At 44.1% G+C, this 20,981-nt stretch overlaps 1 protein-coding gene across 1 annotated transcript in view; it reads left to right on the top strand.

The window, feature by feature from the left end:
• Nucleotides 1-18,370, top strand: part of LOC135509928 (ventral anterior homeobox 2-like) — a 44,494-nt gene extending 26,124 nt beyond the window's left edge. The window contains exon 3 of the mRNA XM_064930749.1: nt 17,873-18,370. Within this exon, the coding sequence (XP_064786821.1) occupies nt 17,873-18,370 (498 nt within the window). The remainder of the gene's footprint in view (nt 1-17,872) is intronic.
• The last annotated feature ends 2,611 nt before the right edge of the window (nt 18,371-20,981 follow it).

The following is a 20,981-nucleotide window of genomic DNA, read 5'->3' as shown; positions in this document are numbered from 1 at the left end:
GAGAAAGGCTGTGGAGGAAAAGGACAGTGTGGAGCTCTGTACATACACTCGCAATATAGAAAAGTTGTCATATTCATCCATGTACAATGTTACCATACAGTTTCCCTATGGAAAACTAAGTAATTGTTACCATACAGTTTCCCTATAGAAAACTAAGTAATTGTTACCATACAGTTTCCCTATAGAAAACTAAGTAATTGTTTCCATACAGTTTCCCTATAGAAAACTAAGTCATTGTTACCATACAGTTTCCCTATAGAAAACTAAGTCATTGTTACCATACAGTTTCCCTATAGAAAAGTAATGAATTGTTCTCTTCATACGAGGTGAGGCAATCTGATGTTCATCACCTGTAGGATCAGTGGGGTCATGGGAGGAGTCACGGGGAATTCGCGGAGGGGACCGCTGAGCCTTTCACAGGGTCACAGAAAGTGTTAGAAAGATTGTCAGCAGGTGCCCTGCGTAATGGAGCTAGGTTTTTCTCCCACATAGCCTCTCTTAGAGAGATTAACTAGCTCTCACTAGTACAACTACAGCTTACAACAAAGTACTGAGTAAAGGGTCTGAATACTTATGTAAATGTAATATTTTGGTTATTTATTTTGAATCAATTAGCAAACATTTCTAAAAACCTGTTTTTGCATTGTCATTATGGGGTATTGTGTGTAGATTGATGAAAAAACAAAAGTATGTAACGTAAATTTTTTTGGGGAAAAAGTCAAGAGGTCTGAATACTTTCCTAAGGCACTGTATACAGAGCCCCAGATGACCAATGCCCTGGGTTAGCCCAAACAGTTGTCTTAACACCTAATCCAACCCGGCCCAGACCTGTCCTGTCTTCAGCTTGTGTAGTAGTGGACACAGGCCTACCCTGTAGCAGTCCAGCTATCCTGCATGTTGCACTCTTGGTCTATCCTCGATACTTCTGGCGCCGACAGAGATGACTGCCTCGCTTCGTGTTCCCAGGAAACTATGCAGTATTTAGTTTTTTTACGTGTTATTTCTTACATTGGTACCCCAGGTAATCTTAGGTTTCATTACATACAGTCAGGAGGAACTACTGAATATAAGAACAACGTCAACTCACCATCATTACGACCAGGAATATGACTTTCCCGAAGTGGATCCAGTGTTCTGCCTTCCACCCAGGACAACGGAGACGGATCTCAGCTGGCGCCCAAAACAGCGACGTCGTAAAAGAGGCAAACGAAGCAGTCTTCTAGTCAGGCTCCGGAGACGGGCACATCGCGCACCGCTCCCTAGCATACTACTCGCCAATGTCCAGTCTCTTGACAACAAGGTTGATGAAATCCGAGCAAGGGTAGCATTCCAGAGAGACATCAGAGACTTAACGTTCTTTGCTTCATGGAAACATGGCTCACTCGAAACACGCTATCGGAGTCGGTGCAGCCAGCTTTTTTCTTCACGCATCGCGCCGACAGAAACAACCATCTGGTAAGAAGAGGGGCGGGGGGGGGGGGGGGTATGCCTTATGATTAATGAGACGTGGTGTGATCATAACAACATGCAGGAACTCAAGTCCTTCTGTTCACCTGACTTAGAATTCCTCACATTATCTACCAAGGGAATTCTCTTCGATTATAATTACAGCCGTATATATTCCCCCCCAAGCAGACACATCGATGGCCCTGAACAAACTTTATTTGACTCTATGCAAACTGGAAACCACATATCCTGAGGCTGCATTCATTGAGGCTAATCTGAAAACAAGACTCCCTAAATTATATCAGAACATCGATTGCGCAACCAGGGCTGGTAAAACTCTAGATCATTGTTATTCTAACTTCCGCGACACATATAAGGCCCTCCCCCGCCCTCCTTTCGGAAAAGCTGACCACGACTCCATTTTGTTGCTCCCAGCCTACAGACAGAAACTAAAACAAGAAGCTCCCGCGCTCAGGTCTGTTCAACGCTGGTCCGACCAATCTGATTCCACGCTTCAAGACTGCTTCGATCACGTGGATTGGGATATGTTCCGCATTGCGTCCAACAACAACATTGACGAATACGCTGATTCGGTGAGCGAGTTCATTAGAAAGAGAATTGTCGATGTCGTACCCATAGCAACGATTAAAACATTCCCAAACCAGAAACCGTGGATTGATGGCAGCATTCGCGTGAAACTGAAAGAATGAACCACTGCTTTTAACCAGGGCAAGGTGACCGGAAACATGACCGAATACAAACAGTGTAACTATTGTCGGAACTAGAAGCACAAGCATTTCACTACACTCGCATTAACATCTGCTAACGATGTGTATGTGACAAATAAATTTGATTTGATTTGCTCTGCTATCCTACATCTGTTCTGTTCTGCCCTGCCCAGCCCTGCTCTGCCTAGCCCTGCCCCGCCCTCTTGGCACATCTAAAGCCTATTCTTTTGGGGTGTTGCTATAGGCCATAATGTGCTAACAGCCAGTATCTAAATAATATGTGTGAAATGCTTGAAAGTGTATGTGATGTAAACAGAGAGGTTTACTTTCTTGGGGACCAGAATATTGACTGGTTTTCATCAAGCTGTCCGCTCAAGGGGAAGCTTCTTACTGTAACCAGTGCCTGTAATCTGGTTCAGGTTATTAATCAACCTACCAGGGTGTTTATAAACACTACAGGAACAAGATCATCCACATGTATCGATCACATTTTTACTAATATTGTAGAACTTTGTTCTAAATCTGTATTCGTATCCATTGGATGCAGTGATCACAATATAGTGGCTATATCCAGGAAAGCCAAAGTTACAACAGCTGGGCCTAAAATAGTGTATAAGAGATCATACAAAAGACTTTGCTGTGACTCTTATGTGGATGATGTGAAAAATATTTGTTGGTCTGATGTGATTAGTAAGGAGCATCCAGACGCTGCACTTGATGAATTTATGAAATTGCTTCTTCCAATTACTGATAAACATGCAGCTGTTAAGAAATGGACTGTTAGAACTGGTAAGGCTCCATGGATTGACGAGGAATTGAACAACTGTATGGTTGAAAGAGATGGGGCAAAAGGAGTGGCTAATAAGTCTGGCTGCACATCTGACTTGCTGACTTACTGCAAATTGAGAAATAATGTGACTAAACTCAACAAAAAGAAGAAGAAACTTTATTATGAAGCCAAGATCAATGACACAAGGACTGATGGAAAACAAGTTTGGAGTACTTTAAATTAAATTATGGTCAGAATGACAAATTCATCTCCATCTTATTCATCACAAAACCGTTTGATGTTGCCAATTATTTTAATGATTATTTCATTGGCAAAGAGGGTAAACTTAGGCAGGAAATGCCCACGACAAACAGGGAGCAATTATGTTAATGTATAAAAAAACTAATAATGAAAGAAAAGCAGGGCAATTTTTAATTTTGTAAACTTATATGGGAGAGGTGGAAAATTATTGTTAACTATCAATAATGACAAACCTCCTGGCATTGACAACTTCGATGGAAAGCTAATGAGGGTGATAGCTGACTCCTAGCCACTCCTATCTGTCATATTTTTAATCTGAGCCTAGAGGAAAGTCTTTGTCCTCAGGCATGGAGGGAAGCCAAAGTAATTCCCCTACCCAAGAGTGGTAAAGCGGCCTTTACTGGTTCTAACAAGAGACATAAATAAGCTTGCTGCCAACTCTTAGCAAACTGTTGGAAATAATGGTGTTTGACCAATTACAATGCTATTTTTTGCTTATAGAGAAGGGCACTCAACATGTACACATGTGATGATTGGTTGAAAGAAATTGATAATAAGAAGATTGTGGGAGCTGTACTGTTAACCTTCAGTGCAGCCTTTGATATTAGTGACCATAACCTGTTGTTGAAAAAACTTAAGTGCTATGGCTTTTCAACCTCTGCCATATCGTGGATTCGGAGCTATCTATCTAATAGAACTCAAAGGGTTTTCTTTAATGGAAGTGTCTCTAATGTCAAACATGTAAAGTGTGGTGTACCACAGGGCAGCTCTCTAGGCCCTCTACTCTTTTCTATTTTTACCAATGACCTGTCACTGGCATTAAACAAAGCATGTGTGTCCATGTATGCTGACGATTCAACCATATACGCATCAGCAACCACAGCTAATGAAGTCACTGAAACCCTTAACAAAGAGTTGCAGTCTCTTTTGGAATGGGTGGCAAGTAATAAACTGGTCCTGAACATCTCAAAAACTAAAAGCATTGTATTTGGTGTAAATCATTCCTAAGTGCTAGACCTCAGCTGAATCTGGCAATGAATGGTGTGGCTGTTGAACAAGTTGAGGAGATTAAATTACTTGGCATTACATTAGATTTTAAACTGTCATGGTCAAAACATATAGATTCAATGGTTGCAAAGATGGGGAGAGGTCTAGCAGTAATAGTGATGCTCTGCTTTTTTGACACCACACTCCAAAAAGCAAGTTCTGTTTTGTTTAATCTTGATTATTGTCCAGTCGTGTGGTCCAGTGCTGCAAGGAAAGACCTAGTTAACCTGTAGCTGGCCCGGAACAGAGCGGGACATTTTGCTCTTAATTGTAATCCGAGGGCTAATATTAGTACTAAACATGCCAGTCTATCTTGGCTATGAGTTGAGAGACTGACTGCATCACTTCTTCTTTTTATAAGAAACATTAATGTGTTGAAAATCCCAAATTGTTACACACAGCTCTGACACACACTTATCCCACCAGACATGCCACCAGGGGTCTTTTCATAGTCCCCAAATCCAGAACAAATTCAAGAAAACATACAGTATTATATAGAGCCCTTATTGCATGGAACTTTCTTCCATCTCATATTGCTCAAATAAACAGCAAACCTGGTTTATAAAAACAGATAAAGCAACACCTCGAGGCACAACGCCTCTCCCCTATTTAACCTAGATAGTTTGTGTGTATGCATTGATATGTAGGCTGCTTTTGCAACAGCTAATGGGGACCCTAATAAAATAACAACATAGCAATACTCTGCTTTGTCCAGTCTTGCCCAGCCCTGCCATGCCCTGCCCAGCCCTGCCATGCCCTGCCCAGCCCTGCTCTGACGTGGCCATGCCCTGCCCAGCCCTGCTCTGATCCGGCCATGCCCTGCCCAGCCCTGCTCTGACCCGGCCATGCCCTGCCCAGCCCTGCTCTGACCCGGCCATGCCCTGCCCAGCTCTGCTCTGACCCGGCCATGCCCTGCCCAGCCCTGCTCTGACCCGTCCATGCCCTGCCCAGCCCTGCTCTGACCCGGCCATGCCCTAGTAGAAGCGGTGGGGAGGGTGATGGCTTGAGGGCAAATCCTGGTCATGCCTGCCCAGCTCTCTCTCGTTCTCTCCCCCCTCTCTCTCAGTAATCTCTGCCCCATCTCTGAACCCTGGATCCCATTAGGACGGATTTATTTCCAATAGTGTAGATGTATGGAGAGGGTAGAGATTTGCTCTCTTTCTCTTTTCATAATTTCCCCCATAGTAAAGTCCCCTGTAAACCTTAGGGGTTTTCCTCAAGCGGACGACTGTGAACTGAACGGCCCACCTCCTCCAGCTCCCTCTCACCTCAGCCCCTGGCTAAGCCGTGCCCCATCGAGGAAGCGCAGAGAGGTGATTGCCTGAAGGTGTGCGGGTTTTCACCCAATTGGGAGGAATTAGGAACACACAGGAATCAGTCAGAGGCTTTGCTTGAAAAACCCTGATTTGGGAAGTGGTATTTTTACCTTAAGGCTCCTATAGTATATACTGTATACATCAAGAGGATTAAGACAAGACTGAGACTGTGGATAGGGGCCCAGGTCTTTACTACTCTAAGTCTAAGATGTGGCGTCAGTATCCTTCTCAGCTGGGGAGGATTCCTCCCCAATCTCATTATACACATACTAATGGTCTGCTGAGACCATGGTGCCGTGAAAGTGACTCAACTAACCAACAGTTCTATCCAGGGTTGGGGACAATTCCCTTTCCATTTCAGTCCATTTAGAATGGAAACCAAATTCCAATTCCAAATGTTCTAGATTGAAAAGCATTGTTTTCTGTTCTGTGGTTGAGCGGCGGTCGCGTGCTTTACAGACATATGAGCTCTCTATGACTGCTGTGTGTGATGTGAATGCAGCAGCTCACGGCAGCATTGCGTGTGCCCTGTCCTTGCCACACTGCTGCTAGTCATATAGGTTAGGTAGGTCCTACTCATCGTAGGATGTGTTTCAAATGGCACAATATTCACTCTATAGTGCATGGGCCTGGGTCAAGAGTACCCTGCCCAGCCCTACCCTGGACTCCTGTGTGGTGCAGTGGTCTAAGGCACTACAGACACCCTGGTTCAAATCCAGGCTGTATCACAACCATAGGGTGGTGGACAGTTGGCCCAGCTTCGTCTGGGTTTGGCCGGTGGACAGTTGGCCCACTGGGTTTGGCCGGTGGACAGTTGGCCCACTGGGTTTGGCCGGTGGACAGTTGGCCCACTGGGTTTGGCCGGTGGACAGTTGGCCCACTGGGTTTGGACGGTGGACAGTTGGCCCAGCGTTGTCTGGGTTTGGCCAGTGTCGTTTGGCCGGTGGACAGTTGGCCCAGTGCCTTCTGGGTTTGGCCGGTGGACAGTTGGCCCAGCGTTGTCTGGGTTTGGCCGGTGGACAGTTGGCCCAGCGTTGTCTGGGTTTGGCCGGTGGACAGTTGGCCCAGCGTTGTCAATGTAACTGGAGCTCACTCTGCTTCACTCTACCAATCCACCAATCCCCTCTTTAGCTTAATTAGTTGAAGATGGTAGCGTCTGTGACGGTCCTATACATGTAAAGGTACATTATGAGCATGTGAGTGTGGACGTGTAGGCTGCGTGTTAGTGTGAACACTACACTACATGATCTGTGCCAAGAGATGTGTTTGTCTCATGGTGAATGTATAGAAGGAGAATGAGGAGAATCTGACAGAGGGTTTATTCTCAATATGAAAATGCAGCGATCGCATTCTTCCAGTCAGCTCACATCAATGTGTGGTGATCGCCTTGAACGGATCGAATGCCATGACACACACACAAACGTATGAATGCACACACTCACACCCGAGTGGTGAGGAAAAGAGCAGTAAGTCAGTGAAGATTGTATACGTTTTTCATGAGTATGATTTCTCTGTGTGTGCAATGCATCTGATCTCCCCTGACCCCCATTACCCTGTGTGTGTGAGCAAACGGATCTGATCTCCCCTGACCCCCATTACCCTGTGTGTGTGTGTTAGCAAACGGATCTGATCTCCCCTGACCCCCATTACCCTGTGTGTGTGTGAGAAAACGGATCTGATCTCCCCTGACCCCCATTACCCTGTGTGTGTGTGAGCAAACGGATCTGATCTCCCCTGACCCCCATTACCCTGGGTGTGTGTGTGTGTGAGCAAACGGATCTGATCTCCCCTGACCCCCATTACCCTGTGTGAGCAAACGGATCTGATCTCCCCTGACCCCCATTACCCTGTGTGTGTGTGAGCAAACGGATCTGATCTCCCCTGACCCCCATTACCCTGTGTGTGTGTGTGAGCAAACGGATCTGATCTCCCCTGACCCCCATTACCCTGTGTGAGCAAACGGATCTGATCTCCCTGACCCCCATTACCCTGTGTGTGTGTGAGCAAACGGATCTGATCTCCCCTGACCCCCATTACCCTGTGTGTGCGCGTAGCCCCCCCTCAAACCACACACTATACATTAAAGCACCTGTGCATCAATTAAACATCCAGAAACAAGCACAGTCAGAGTTCAGTGAGCTTTTCACACTGTGTGCTGTTGTGTGCTGCTGTGTGCTATGTAGAGAAGCTCACTGTGTAGGCCTACAGTCCAGTACAGTGCAGTACAGTGCAGTACACTACAGTCCAGTACGGTGCCGTACACTACAGTACAATACAGTGCAGCACAGTGCAGTGCAGTACACTGCAGTATAGTACAGTGCAGTACACTACAGTGCAGTGCAGTACAGTACAGTACAATGCAGTACAGTACAGTGCAGAACAGTGCAGTATAGTACAATGCAGAACAGTGCAGTACAGTACACTATAGTACAGTACAGTGAAGTACAGTACACTACAGTGCAGAACAGTACAGTGCAGTGCAGTACACTACAGTACAGTACAGTGCAGTTCAGTACAGTGCATAACACTACACTACAGTGCAGAACAGTGCAGTGCAGTACAGTGCAGTACACTACAGCGCTGTACAGTGCAGTGCAGTGCAGTGCAGTGTAGTACACTACAGTACAGTGCAGAACAGTGCAGTGAAGTGCAGTACACTGTGGTACAGCAGTAAAGTCCAGCAGTAAAGTCCAGTGCAGTACAGTAAAGTACAGTGACAGCAGAACAGTGCATTGCCATACAGTGCAGTGCAGTACACTGTAGAACAGTACAGTACTGTGCAATACAGTGCATAATAGTGCAGTGAGAGATGAGAACTTTGCTTTGCCCTTTCTTTGTCTCTCAGTTGAAACCGGTTTAGGCAACACCAGCATCCTAGATACCATTGAAACCTATCCCTGTGGTTATAGCTTTTACTTACTTGGGCCAGCGTATTAGATACTTTAGTCTCTGTTGTCATTGGTGGCACCAGAATCGATTCCACTCTCACACCCACTGACTGACGAGGTCCCCATTCCACTCCCATTTCATTCTATACCCTCCCCCTTGTCTGCATCAACCTATCGGGGCAATCAAATATAATTTGATCTCTGAGAAGTTAATTTATTATTCACTTTACATTTACATACTGTATTCTCCACATAGCCCATCCAATATAACTACTGCCGTACATAGCCCATCCTATATAACTACTGCCGTACATACTGTATTCTCCACATAGCCCATCCTATATAACTACTGCCGTACATACTGTATTCTCCATAGCCCATCCTATATAACTACTTCCGTACATACTGTATTCTCCACATAGCCCATCCTATATAACTACTGACGTACATACTGTATTCTCCACATACAGTGGGGAGAACAAGTATTTGATACACTGACGATTTTGCAGGTTTTCCTACTTACAAAGCATGTAGAAGTCTGTAATTGTTATCTTAGGTACACTTCAACTGTGAGAGACGGAATCTAAAACAAAAATCTAGAAAATCACATTGTATGATTTTTAAGTAATTAATTGACATAAGTATTTGATACATCAGAAAAGCAGAACTTAATATTTGGTACAGAAACCTTTGTTGGCAATTACAGAGATCATACGTTTCCTGTAGTTCTTGAACAGGTTTGCACACACTGCAGCAGGGATTTTGGCCCACTCCTCCATACAGACCTTCTCCAGATCCTTTAGGTTTCGGGGCTGTCGCTGGATAATACGGACTTTCAGCTCCCTCCAAAGATTTTCTATTGGGTTCAGGTCTGGAGACTGGCTAGGCCACTCCAGGTCCTTGAGATGCTTCTTACGGAGCCCTGGCTGCCCTGGCTGTGGGTTTTGGGTCGTTGTCATGCTGGAAGACCCAGTCACGACCCATCTTCAATGCTCTTACTGAGGGAAGGAGGTTGTTGGCCAAGATCTCGCGATACGTGGCCCCATCCATCCTCCCCTCAATACAGTGCAGTCATCTCATCCTGTCCCCTTTGCAGAAAAGCATCCTCAAAGAATGATGTTTCCACCTCCATGCTTCACGGTTGGGATGGTGTTCTTGGGGTTGTACTCATCCTTCTTCTTCCACCAAACACGGCGAGTGGAGTTTAGACCAAAAAGCTCTATTTTTGTCTCATCAGATCACATGACCTCCCATTCCTCCTCTGGATCATCCAGATGGTCATTGGCAAACTTCAGACAGGCCTGGACATGCGCTGGCTTGAGCAGGGGGACCTTGCGTGCGCTACAGGATTTTAATCCATGACGGCGTAGTGTGTTACTAATGGTTTTCTTTGAGACTGTGGTCCCAGCTCTCTTCAGGTCATTGACCAGGTCCTGCCGTGTAGTTCTGGGCTGATCCCTCACCTTCCTCATGATCGTTGATGCCCCACGAGGTGGGGATCTTGCATGGAGCCCCAGATCGAGGGTGATTGACCGTCATCTTGAACTTCTTTCATTTTCTAATAATTGCGCCAACAGTTGTTGCCTTCTCACAAAGCTGCTTGCCTATTGTCCTGTAGCCCATCCCAGCCCTGTGCAAGTCTACAATTTTTCCCTGATGTACTTACACAGCTCTCTGGTCTTGGCCATTGTGGAGAGGTTGGAGTCTGTTTGATTGAGTGTGTGGACAGGTGTCTTTTATACAGGTAACGAGTTCAAACAGGTGCAGTTAATACAGGTAATGAGTGGAGAACAGGAGGGATTCTTAAAGAAAAACTAACACGTCTGTGAGAGCTGGAATTCTTACTGGTTGGTAGGTGATCAAATACTTATGTCATGCAATAAAATGCAAATTAATTACTTAAAAATCATACAAAGTGATCATCTGGATTTTTGTTTTAGATTCCGTCTCTCACAGTTGAAGTGTACCTATGATAAAAATTACAGACCTTTACTTGCTTTGTAAGTAGGAAAACCTGCAAAATCGGCAGTGTATCCAAATACTTGTTCTCCCCACTGTAGCTTATGCTTTATAACTACTGCAGTACATACTGTATTCTCCACATAGCTCATCCTATATAACTACTGCTGTACATACTGTATTCTCCACATAGCTCATCCTATATAACTACTGCAGTACATACTGCATTCTCCACATAGCTCATCCTATATAACTACTGCTGTACATACTGTATTCTCCACATAGCTCATCCTATATAACTACTGCAGTACATACTGCATTCTCCACATAGCTCATCCTATATAACTACTGCAGTACATACTGTATTCTCCACATAGCTCATCCTATATAACTACTGCAGTACATACTGCATTCTCCACATAGCTCATCCTATATAACTACTGCTGTACATACTGTATTCTCCACATAGCTCATCCTATATAACTACTGCAGTACATACTGCATTCTCCACATAGCTCATCCTATATAACTACTGCAGTACATACTGTATTCTCCACATCGCTCATCCTATATAACTACTGCTGTACATACTGTATTCTCCACATAGCTTATGCTTTAGAACTACAACCATACCTACTGTATTCTCCACATAGCCCATCCTATATAACTACTGCTGTACATACTGTATTCTCCACATAGCTCATCCTATATAACTACTGCTGTACATACTGTATTCTCCACATAGCTCATCCTATATAACTACTGCAGTACATACTGCATTCTCCACATAGCCCATCCTATATAACTACTGCAGTACATACTGCATTCTCCACATAGCTTATGCTTTAGAACTACAACCATACCTACTGTATTCTCCACATAGCCCATCCTATATAACTACTGCAGTACATACTGCATTCTCCACATAGCTTATGCTTTAGAACTACAACCATACCTACTGTATTCTCCACATAGCTTATGCTTTAGAACTACAGCCGTACCTACTGTATTCTCCACATAGCCCATCCAACATAACTACTGCTGCACATACTGTATTCTCCACATTGCTCATCCTATATAACTACTCATCCTATATAACTCTACCAATCCACCAATCCCCTCTTTAGCTTAATTAGTTGAAGATGGTAGCGTACTGTATGTGTACACTATGTGGTCTGTGACGGTCCTATACATGTAAAGGTACATTATGAGCATGTGAGTGTGGACGTGTAGGCTGCGTGTTAGTGTGAACACTACACTACATGATCTGTGCCAAGAGATGTGTTTGTCTCATGGTGAATGTATAGAAGGAGAATGAGGAGAATCTGACAGAGGGTTTATTCTCAATATGAAAATGCAGCGATCGCATTCTTCCAGTCAGCTCACATCAATGTGTGGTGATCGCCTTGAACGGATCGAATGCCATGACACACACACAAACGTATGAATGCACACACTCACACCCGAGTGGTGAGGAAAAGAGCAGTAAGTCAGTGAAGATTGTATACGTTTTTCATGAGTATGATTTCTCTGTGTGTGCAATGCATCTGATCTCCCCTGACCCCCATTACCCTGTGTGTGTGAGCAAACGGATCTGATCTCCCCTGACCCCCATTACCCTGTGTGTGTGTGTTAGCAAACGGATCTGATCTCCCCTGACCCCCATTACCCTGTGTGTGTGTGAGAAAACGGATCTGATCTCCCCTGACCCCCATTACCCTGTGTGTGTGTGTGAGCAAACGGATCTGATCTCCCCTGACCCCCATTACCTGTGTGTGTGTGTGAGCAAACGGATCTGATCTCCCCTGACCCCCATTACCCTGTGTGAGCAAACGGATCTGATCTCCCCTGACCCCCATTACCCTGTGTGTGTGTGAGCAAACGGATCTGATCTCCCCTGACCCCCATTACCCTGTGTGTGTGTGTGAGCAAACGGATCTGATCTCCCCTGACCCCCATTACCCTGTGTGAGCAAACGGATCTGATCTCCCCTGACCCCCATTACCCTGTGTGTGTGTGAGCAAACGGATCTGATCTCCCCTGACCCCCATTACCCTGTGTGTGCGCGTAGCCCCCCCTCAAACCACACGCTATACATTAAAGCACCTGTGCATCAATTAAACATCCAGAAACAAGCACAGTCAGAGTTCAGTGAGCTTTTCACACTGTGTGCTGTTGTGTGCTGCTGTGTGCTATGTAGAGAAGCTCACTGTGTAGGCCTACAGTCCAGTACAGTGCAGTACAGTGCAGTACACTACAGTCCAGTACGGTGCCGTACACTACAGTACAATACAGTGCAGCACAGTGCAGTGCAGTACACTGCAGTATAGTACAGTGCAGTACACTACAGTGCAGTGCAGTACAGTACAGTACAATGCAGTACAGTACAGTGCAGAACAGTGCAGTATAGTACAATGCAGAACAGTGCAGTACAGTACACTATAGTACAGTACAGTGAAGTACAGTACACTACAGTGCAGAACAGTACAGTGCAGTGCAGTACACTACAGTACAGTACAGTGCAGTTCAGTACAGTGCATAACACTACACTACAGTGCAGAACAGTGCAGTGCAGTACAGTGCAGTACACTACAGCGCTGTACAGTGCAGTGCAGTGCAGTGCAGTGTAGTACACTACAGTACAGTGCAGAACAGTGCAGTGAAGTGCAGTACACTGTGGTACAGCAGTAAAGTCCAGCAGTAAAGTCCAGTGCAGTACAGTAAAGTACAGTGACAGCAGAACAGTGCATTGCCATACAGTGCAGTGCAGTACACTGTAGAACAGTACAGTACTGTGCAATACAGTGCATAATAGTGCAGTGAGAGATGAGAACTTTGCTTTGCCCTTTCTTTGTCTCTCAGTTGAAACCGGTTTAGGCAACACCAGCATCCTAGATACCATTGAAACCTATCCCTGTGGTTATAGCTTTTACTTACTTGGGCCAGCGTATTAGATACTTTAGTCTCTGTTGTCATTGGTGGCACCAGAATCGATTCCACTCTCACACCCACTGACTGACGAGGTCCCCATTCCACTCCCATTTCATTCTATACCCTCCCCCTTGTCTGCATCAACCTATCGGGGCAATCAAATATAATTTGATCTCTGAGAAGTTAATTTATTATTCACTTTACATTTACATACTGTATTCTCCACATAGCCCATCCAATATAACTACTGCCGTACATAGCCCATCCTATATAACTACTGCCGTACATACTGTATTCTCCACATAGCCCATCCTATATAACTACTGCCGTACATACTGTATTCTCCATAGCCCATCCTATATAACTACTTCCGTACATACTGTATTCTCCACATAGCCCATCCTATATAACTACTGACGTACATACTGTATTCTCCACATACAGTGGGGAGAACAAGTATTTGATACACTGACGATTTTGCAGGTTTTCCTACTTACAAAGCATGTAGAAGTCTGTAATTGTTATCTTAGGTACACTTCAACTGTGAGAGACGGAATCTAAAACAAAAATCTAGAAAATCACATTGTATGATTTTTAAGTAATTAATTGACATAAGTATTTGATACATCAGAAAAGCAGAACTTAATATTTGGTACAGAAACCTTTGTTGGCAATTACAGAGATCATACGTTTCCTGTAGTTCTTGAACAGGTTTGCACACACTGCAGCAGGGATTTTGGCCCACTCCTCCATACAGACCTTCTCCAGATCCTTTAGGTTTCGGGGCTGTCGCTGGATAATACGGACTTTCAGCTCCCTCCAAAGATTTTCTATTGGGTTCAGGTCTGGAGACTGGCTAGGCCACTCCAGGTCCTTGAGATGCTTCTTACGGAGCCCTGGCTGCCCTGGCTGTGGGTTTTGGGTCGTTGTCATGCTGGAAGACCCAGTCACGACCCATCTTCAATGCTCTTACTGAGGGAAGGAGGTTGTTGGCCAAGATCTCGCGATACGTGGCCCCATCCATCCTCCCCTCAATACAGTGCAGTCATCCTGTCCCCTTTGCAGAAAAGCATCCTCAAAGAATGATGTTTCCACCTCCATGCTTCACGGTTGGGATGGTGTTCTTGGGGTTGTACTCATCCTTCTTCTTCCACCAAACACGGCGAGTGGAGTTTAGACCAAAAAGCTCTATTTTTGTCTCATCAGATCACATGACCTCCCATTCCTCCTCTGGATCATCCAGATGGTCATTGGCAAACTTCAGACAGGCCTGGACATGCGCTGGCTTGAGCAGGGGGACCTTGCGTGCGCTACAGGATTTTAATCCATGACGGCGTAGTGTGTTACTAATGGTTTTCTTTGAGACTGTGGTCCCAGCTCTCTTCAGGTCATTGACCAGGTCCTGCCGTGTAGTTCTGGGCTGATCCCTCACCTTCCTCATGATCGTTGATGCCCCACGAGGTGGGGATCTTGCATGGAGCCCCAGATCGAGGGTGATTGACCGTCATCTTGAACTTCTTTCATTTTCTAATAATTGCGCCAACAGTTGTTGCCTTCTCACAAAGCTGCTTGCCTATTGTCCTGTAGCCCATCCCAGCCCTGTGCAAGTCTACAATTTTTCCCTGATGTACTTACACAGCTCTCTGGTCTTGGCCATTGTGGAGAGGTTGGAGTCTGTTTGATTGAGTGTGTGGACAGGTGTCTTTTATACAGGTAACGAGTTCAAACAGGTGCAGTTAATACAGGTAATGAGTGGAGAACAGGAGGGATTCTTAAAGAAAAACTAACACGTCTGTGAGAGCTGGAATTCTTACTGGTTGGTAGGTGATCAAATACTTATGTCATGCAATAAAATGCAAATTAATTACTTAAAAATCATACAAAGTGATCATCTGGATTTTTGTTTTAGATTCCGTCTCTCACAGTTGAAGTGTACCTATGATAAAAATTACAGACCTTTACTTGCTTTGTAAGTAGGAAAACCTGCAAAATCGGCAGTGTATCCAAATACTTGTTCTCCCCACTGTAGCTTATGCTTTATAACTACTGCAGTACATACTGTATTCTCCACATAGCTCATCCTATATAACTACTGCTGTACATACTGTATTCTCCACATAGCTCATCCTATATAACTACTGCAGTACATACTGCATTCTCCACATAGCTCATCCTATATAACTACTGCTGTACATACTGTATTCTCCACATAGCTCATCCTATATAACTACTGCAGTACATACTGCATTCTCCACATAGCTCATCCTATATAACTACTGCTGTACATACTGTATTCTCCACATAGCTCATCCTATATAACTACTGCAGTACATACTGCATTCTCCACATAGCTCATCCTATATAACTACTGCAGTACATACTGCATTCTCCACATAGCTCATCCTATATAACTACTGCAGTACATACTGTATTCTCCACATCGCTCATCCTATATAACTACTGCTGTACATACTGTATTCTCCACATAGCTTATGCTTTAGAACTACAACCATACCTACTGTATTCTCCACATAGCCCATCCTATATAACTACTGCTGTACATACTGTATTCTCCACATAGCTCATCCTATATAACTACTGCTGTACATACTGTATTCTCCACATAGCTCATCCTATATAACTACTGCAGTACATACTGCATTCTCCACATAGCCCATCCTATATAACTACTGCAGTACATACTGCATTCTCCACATAGCTTATGCTTTAGAACTACAACCATACCTACTGTATTCTCCACATAGCCCATCCTATATAACTACTGCAGTACATACTGCATTCTCCACATAGCTTATGCTTTAGAACTACAACCATACCTACTGTATTCTCCACATAGCTTATGCTTTAGAACTACAGCCGTACCTACTGTATTCTCCACATAGCCCATCCAACATAACTACTGCTGCACATACTGTATTCTCCACATTGCTCATCCTATATAACTACTGCCGTACATACTGTATTCTCCACATAGCTCATCCTATATAACTACTGCTGTACATACTGTATTCTCCACATAGCTCATCCTATATAACTACTGCTGTACATACTGTATTCTCCACATAGCTCATCCTATATAACTACTGCTGTACATACTGTATTCTCCACATAGCTCATCCTATATAACTACTGCTGTACATACTGTATTCTACACATAGCTCATCCTATATAACTACTGCAGTACATACTGCATTCTCCACATAGCCCATCCTATATAACTACTGCAGTACATACTGCATTCTCCACATAGCTTATGCTTTAGAACTACAACCATACCTACTGTATTCTCCACATAGCCCATCCTATATAACTACTGCAGTACATACTGCATTCTCCACATAGCTTATGCTTTAGAACTACAACCATACCTACTGTATTCTCCACATAGCTTATGCTTTAGAACTACAGCCGTACCTACTGTATTCTCCACATAGCCCATCCAACATAACTACTGCTGCACATACTGTATTCTCCACATTGCTCATCCTATATAACTACTGCCGTACATACTGTATTCTCCACATAGCTCATCCTATATAACTACTGCTGTACATACTGTATTCTCCACATAGCTCATCCTATATAACTACTGCTGTACATGCTTTTTTCCTACTTATATATTGTCCATACTGTCTGTGCGCACCACATATTTATATTCTGTACTCTGACATTACTCATTCTGATATTTTTTTTTTGTATTTTTTCTCCAGGAATGATTTGTGTATTAGTATTGCACTTTTAGACATTTACTGCACTGCTGGAGCTGGAAACACAAGCATTTTGCTTTAACATCTGCTAAACCTTGATTTGATTTGAGTGGAGAGAGATGAGGGTAAAAACCAACCAATCATGGTTGAACCCAGTGGGAAATACAACAGTGTTGATCCAATGAGGTGTACTGGGGGTTGTCTCTGTATGTGTACTGCTTGTGTCTGTGCGTGCATGGCTGGCCAGGCACTTAGCTAGGTATCACGTGTCACCAACTTGTGGAAATATCATATAATATCATATACTTTACTTTAATATCATATACTCCACTGAAAGAATATAGTTATGTATCGTAACTCTCAAATTGGAGGTGCAGTCTTGACAATGACTTGCTGAATTGAAGAAAGGTATCATTTTCAATAAAAGTTTAATGAAACAGAATTAACCCGGGCGGCAGGGTAGCCTAGTGGTTAGAGCGTTGGACTAGTAACCAGAAGGCTGCAAGTTCAAACCCCCGAGCTGACAAGGTACAAATCTGTCGTTCTGCCCCTGAACAGGCAGTTAATCCACTGTTCCTAGGCCGTCATTGAAAATAAGATTTTGTTCTTAACTGGTTAAATAAAATAAAAAAATCCAATGATGGCTAAGATGATTGTTGAGACAGAATCTGTGTTTGTGTGGTTTGAACTAGACATAAGAGTTATTATTTATCCTATTGTCTGCTGATTTAGTGAACCGTTCAAGGAATAAAGCCATGTTTTAACTCTTTAGTCTGTCTCACTTCTTCTGTCTTTATAGGTTAAAGTGTGGTTCCAGAACCGCCGCACCAAGCAGAAGAAGGACACGACCAAGGACTGTGACAAGCACTCCTCCTCCACCTCAGAGTCAATGGCCACATGTAACATTTTGCGTCTCCTCGAACAGGGCCGCCTCCTCTCCGCCCCGCCCCCCAATCCCCCATTGGGCCACCACCAAGGAAATGGCTCCCTATTGGTCAGCTCCGGAGGGGGCTCCTCCTCGCCAGGCGTGAGTAGGAGCACGCCACCAGGAAATGGCATTCTTGGCATGGGTGGAACTTTCGGGCTGTCACTGCCCTCCCTGGGAGGGACTTCACCTTCGCCACGTCTGGGCATGCCGCCGCCGCACTCACTGTGCTTCTCAATGCCGCTGCTAGGGGGCGCTCATCATGAACTGGCGTCTGGGTACGGGTGTGGGTCCTCGGCGTTTGAGCCATACATGCGGCTGGACAGGATCTCCAAGGATGGAGATCTAAGTGGGAAGAAGAGAGTTTCCTAAAAAGCGGCCATTAAGGGGTTGGGATGAACCCCCCCCCCTCTGGTCTCCCACCTATCCACCCACCAACATTGCTGACCATCATTGGTTGGCTCATCAACATCGTTGTTCAGCTACTGCCTGCCACGGTGGGGGGGGTTACGGAACAGGACCTCATGGTGTGGGTGATGATGAAGCCTGTCACACACACAAACGTTGCTTGTGAATTATTTGGGAGAAATGAAATGTGTGTGTGATTCATACAGAGAACAGACCTTTTTTCTTAACGCTTCTCCTCCTTTGTTCACTTTGTCCAGTCAGTACGTTTGTGTGATCTTTCTTTCTTTCTTTCTTTCTTTCTTTCTTTCTTTCTTTCTTTCTTTCTTTCTTTCTTTCTTTCTTTCTTTCTTTCTTTCTTTCTTTCTTTCTTTCTTTCTTTCTTTCTTTCTTTCTTTCTTTCTTTCTTTCTTTCTTTCTTTCTTTCTTTCTTTCTTTCTTTCTTTCTTTCTTTCTTTCTTTCTTTCTTTCTTTCTTTCTTTCTTTCTTTCTTTCTTTCTTTCTTTCTTTCTTTCTTTCTTTCTTTCTTTCTTTCTTTCTTTCTTTCTTTCTTTCTTTCCTACTTACTTTCTTACTTTCTTTCTTTCTTTCTTTCTTTCTTTCTTTCTTTCTTTCTTTCTTTCTTTCTTTCTTTCTTTCTTTCTTTCTTTCTTTCTTTCTTTCAATGTTTTTTAAAAGCCTGACATTGTAGAAAAGGCCCTGACTGAGTCAGCGTGATGTCGTCTGTAGATTACATTACAATACAAAGGAGTGCAACCAGTTACACCTTTAACATATTACATACTGTACCTTTCAGCAAAATTACCAGCTTTCCCATCATGTGGCAGTTTTCTGCCAGAGCGTTCCAAGTAAAATAATCATACGCGTTAGCAGTTTCTAATGTTAATTTGCACTGTATAGTGTCCAACACTGATTCCTGTAAATTCTGTATTTGGTTGGTTGTGTGTGTATTTAAAAAAAAATGTGGACAAGAAATATGTGAACTAAAGCTAGTCCTAGGTCAAATCCATGCTATGAAGAATGAAAAAGCAGTTGAGAAAAGGCACTGGGGGTTACAGTATGGCCTTGCCAAAGTAACGGGTTAGCAATAGCGCCGTTATCCTGGCCCCTGCTCTGCACTACGTCGTCGTGTCGTCCAATCAACTGGAGTAAATCCAGGTCAACTTGAGGAGCTTGACCTCTGACCTCTAACCCCCTGACCTTTTATCCACTCCCATGAGATTAACTCGTGATGTGTAATTCACCGGTGACAGTATCACTCCGTATGCTTTACCATTGGCTACAGAGACTACTCTCTGGTTTAAAGCCACCCACCCGCAGGTTGCCACAACAACCCCCGGTTTAGATCATCTCTGAATGTTTGCAAACAAAAAGGGCTCATCATCGTTGGGGGGCGGGATGGGGGGTGAATTTGTTTTAGTGTACATAAAAAGCGACCCATCTGTCCCGTACATATCCCACCACCGCCCCCTGTGCTTGGTCTGGCCAAACACTCTTTATCCCAAATCTTGTGTTTGAATGTTGTTCACGTAGGTTTGGTGCACACACACACACACACACACACACACACACACACACACACACACACACACACACACACACACTGCCACAAGGCTGGTGTCAGTAGCACCTATCTCTGAGATTTGGCCAGCTTTGAACGTTGGAGGGGGAGTTGTGTTGGGAAAGTATTTTAAGTGAAGGGCCTGGAAGCTGGTTGTATGGCACGAGTGGTGGGGAGGCCTTCGCTAACACACACACACACACACACACACACAGACAGAATTTCTAACCGGTCCATATCAATCCTTCTCCTTATCTCATGGAAGTCTGTGTGTGATGTTCTGATGGGTCGACTGATACTGTAGGATGCTCTGTAGGATGCTCTGTAGGATGCTCTGTAGGATGCTCTGTAGGATGCTCTTTTAAACTGGTTTCTTCTCCCAAGTTATAATAAGCTTTTTTTATGTATATGTTTTCTCAGATTGGTACATTCAATGGCTTCTATTTCCCCTTTCCTTTTTATGAACAATTATATTTGGCTATTCCTTCCTAGACCCTCTCCCGCACTCAAGACTCTCCCATTTACTTTGATCTAAAGCACTTTATGTTCCTTGAAGATTTTTACATGATCTCCCATCTCCCTCTTTTTTTAATATAGTTTGTTGTCATGTGCTAGACCGTGAAAGTTATTTGAGATCTTGAGGTATCAGATATTCACAGGTTGTATCACCTATAGGTACAGTTCCAAACGCAGTGTACGCAGACTATCTATTAAGAAGACGGGTTAAGGGTTAGTCAGAGATTCTGGATTCAGTTCAGACGCGTTTCGATTATTTTCTCAAAGAGACTCCAAGCTCCAAGCCCTGGTCACTGTAGTTCAACCTTAGTTTGTCAATGTTAACTAGAGTTATCTCCACTGGGTTTTTTCACAACTTTCTATTTCTCACCTCTAGCTTGGTGGTTTTCCTATTCATCGGGGCATGGACTCTACAAGGTGTCGAAAGCGTTCCACAGGAATTCTGGCCCATGTTGACTCCAATGCTGCCCACAGTTGTGTCAAGTTGGCTGGATGTCCTTT

Source organism: Oncorhynchus masou, chromosome 23 (assembly GCF_036934945.1).
Source record: "Oncorhynchus masou masou isolate Uvic2021 chromosome 23, UVic_Omas_1.1, whole genome shotgun sequence".
Classification (NCBI taxonomy): domain Eukaryota; kingdom Metazoa; phylum Chordata; class Actinopteri; order Salmoniformes; family Salmonidae; genus Oncorhynchus; species Oncorhynchus masou.
Note: the sequence above shows the minus strand (reverse complement) of the source record. Positions and strands in the feature narration are given on the sequence as shown.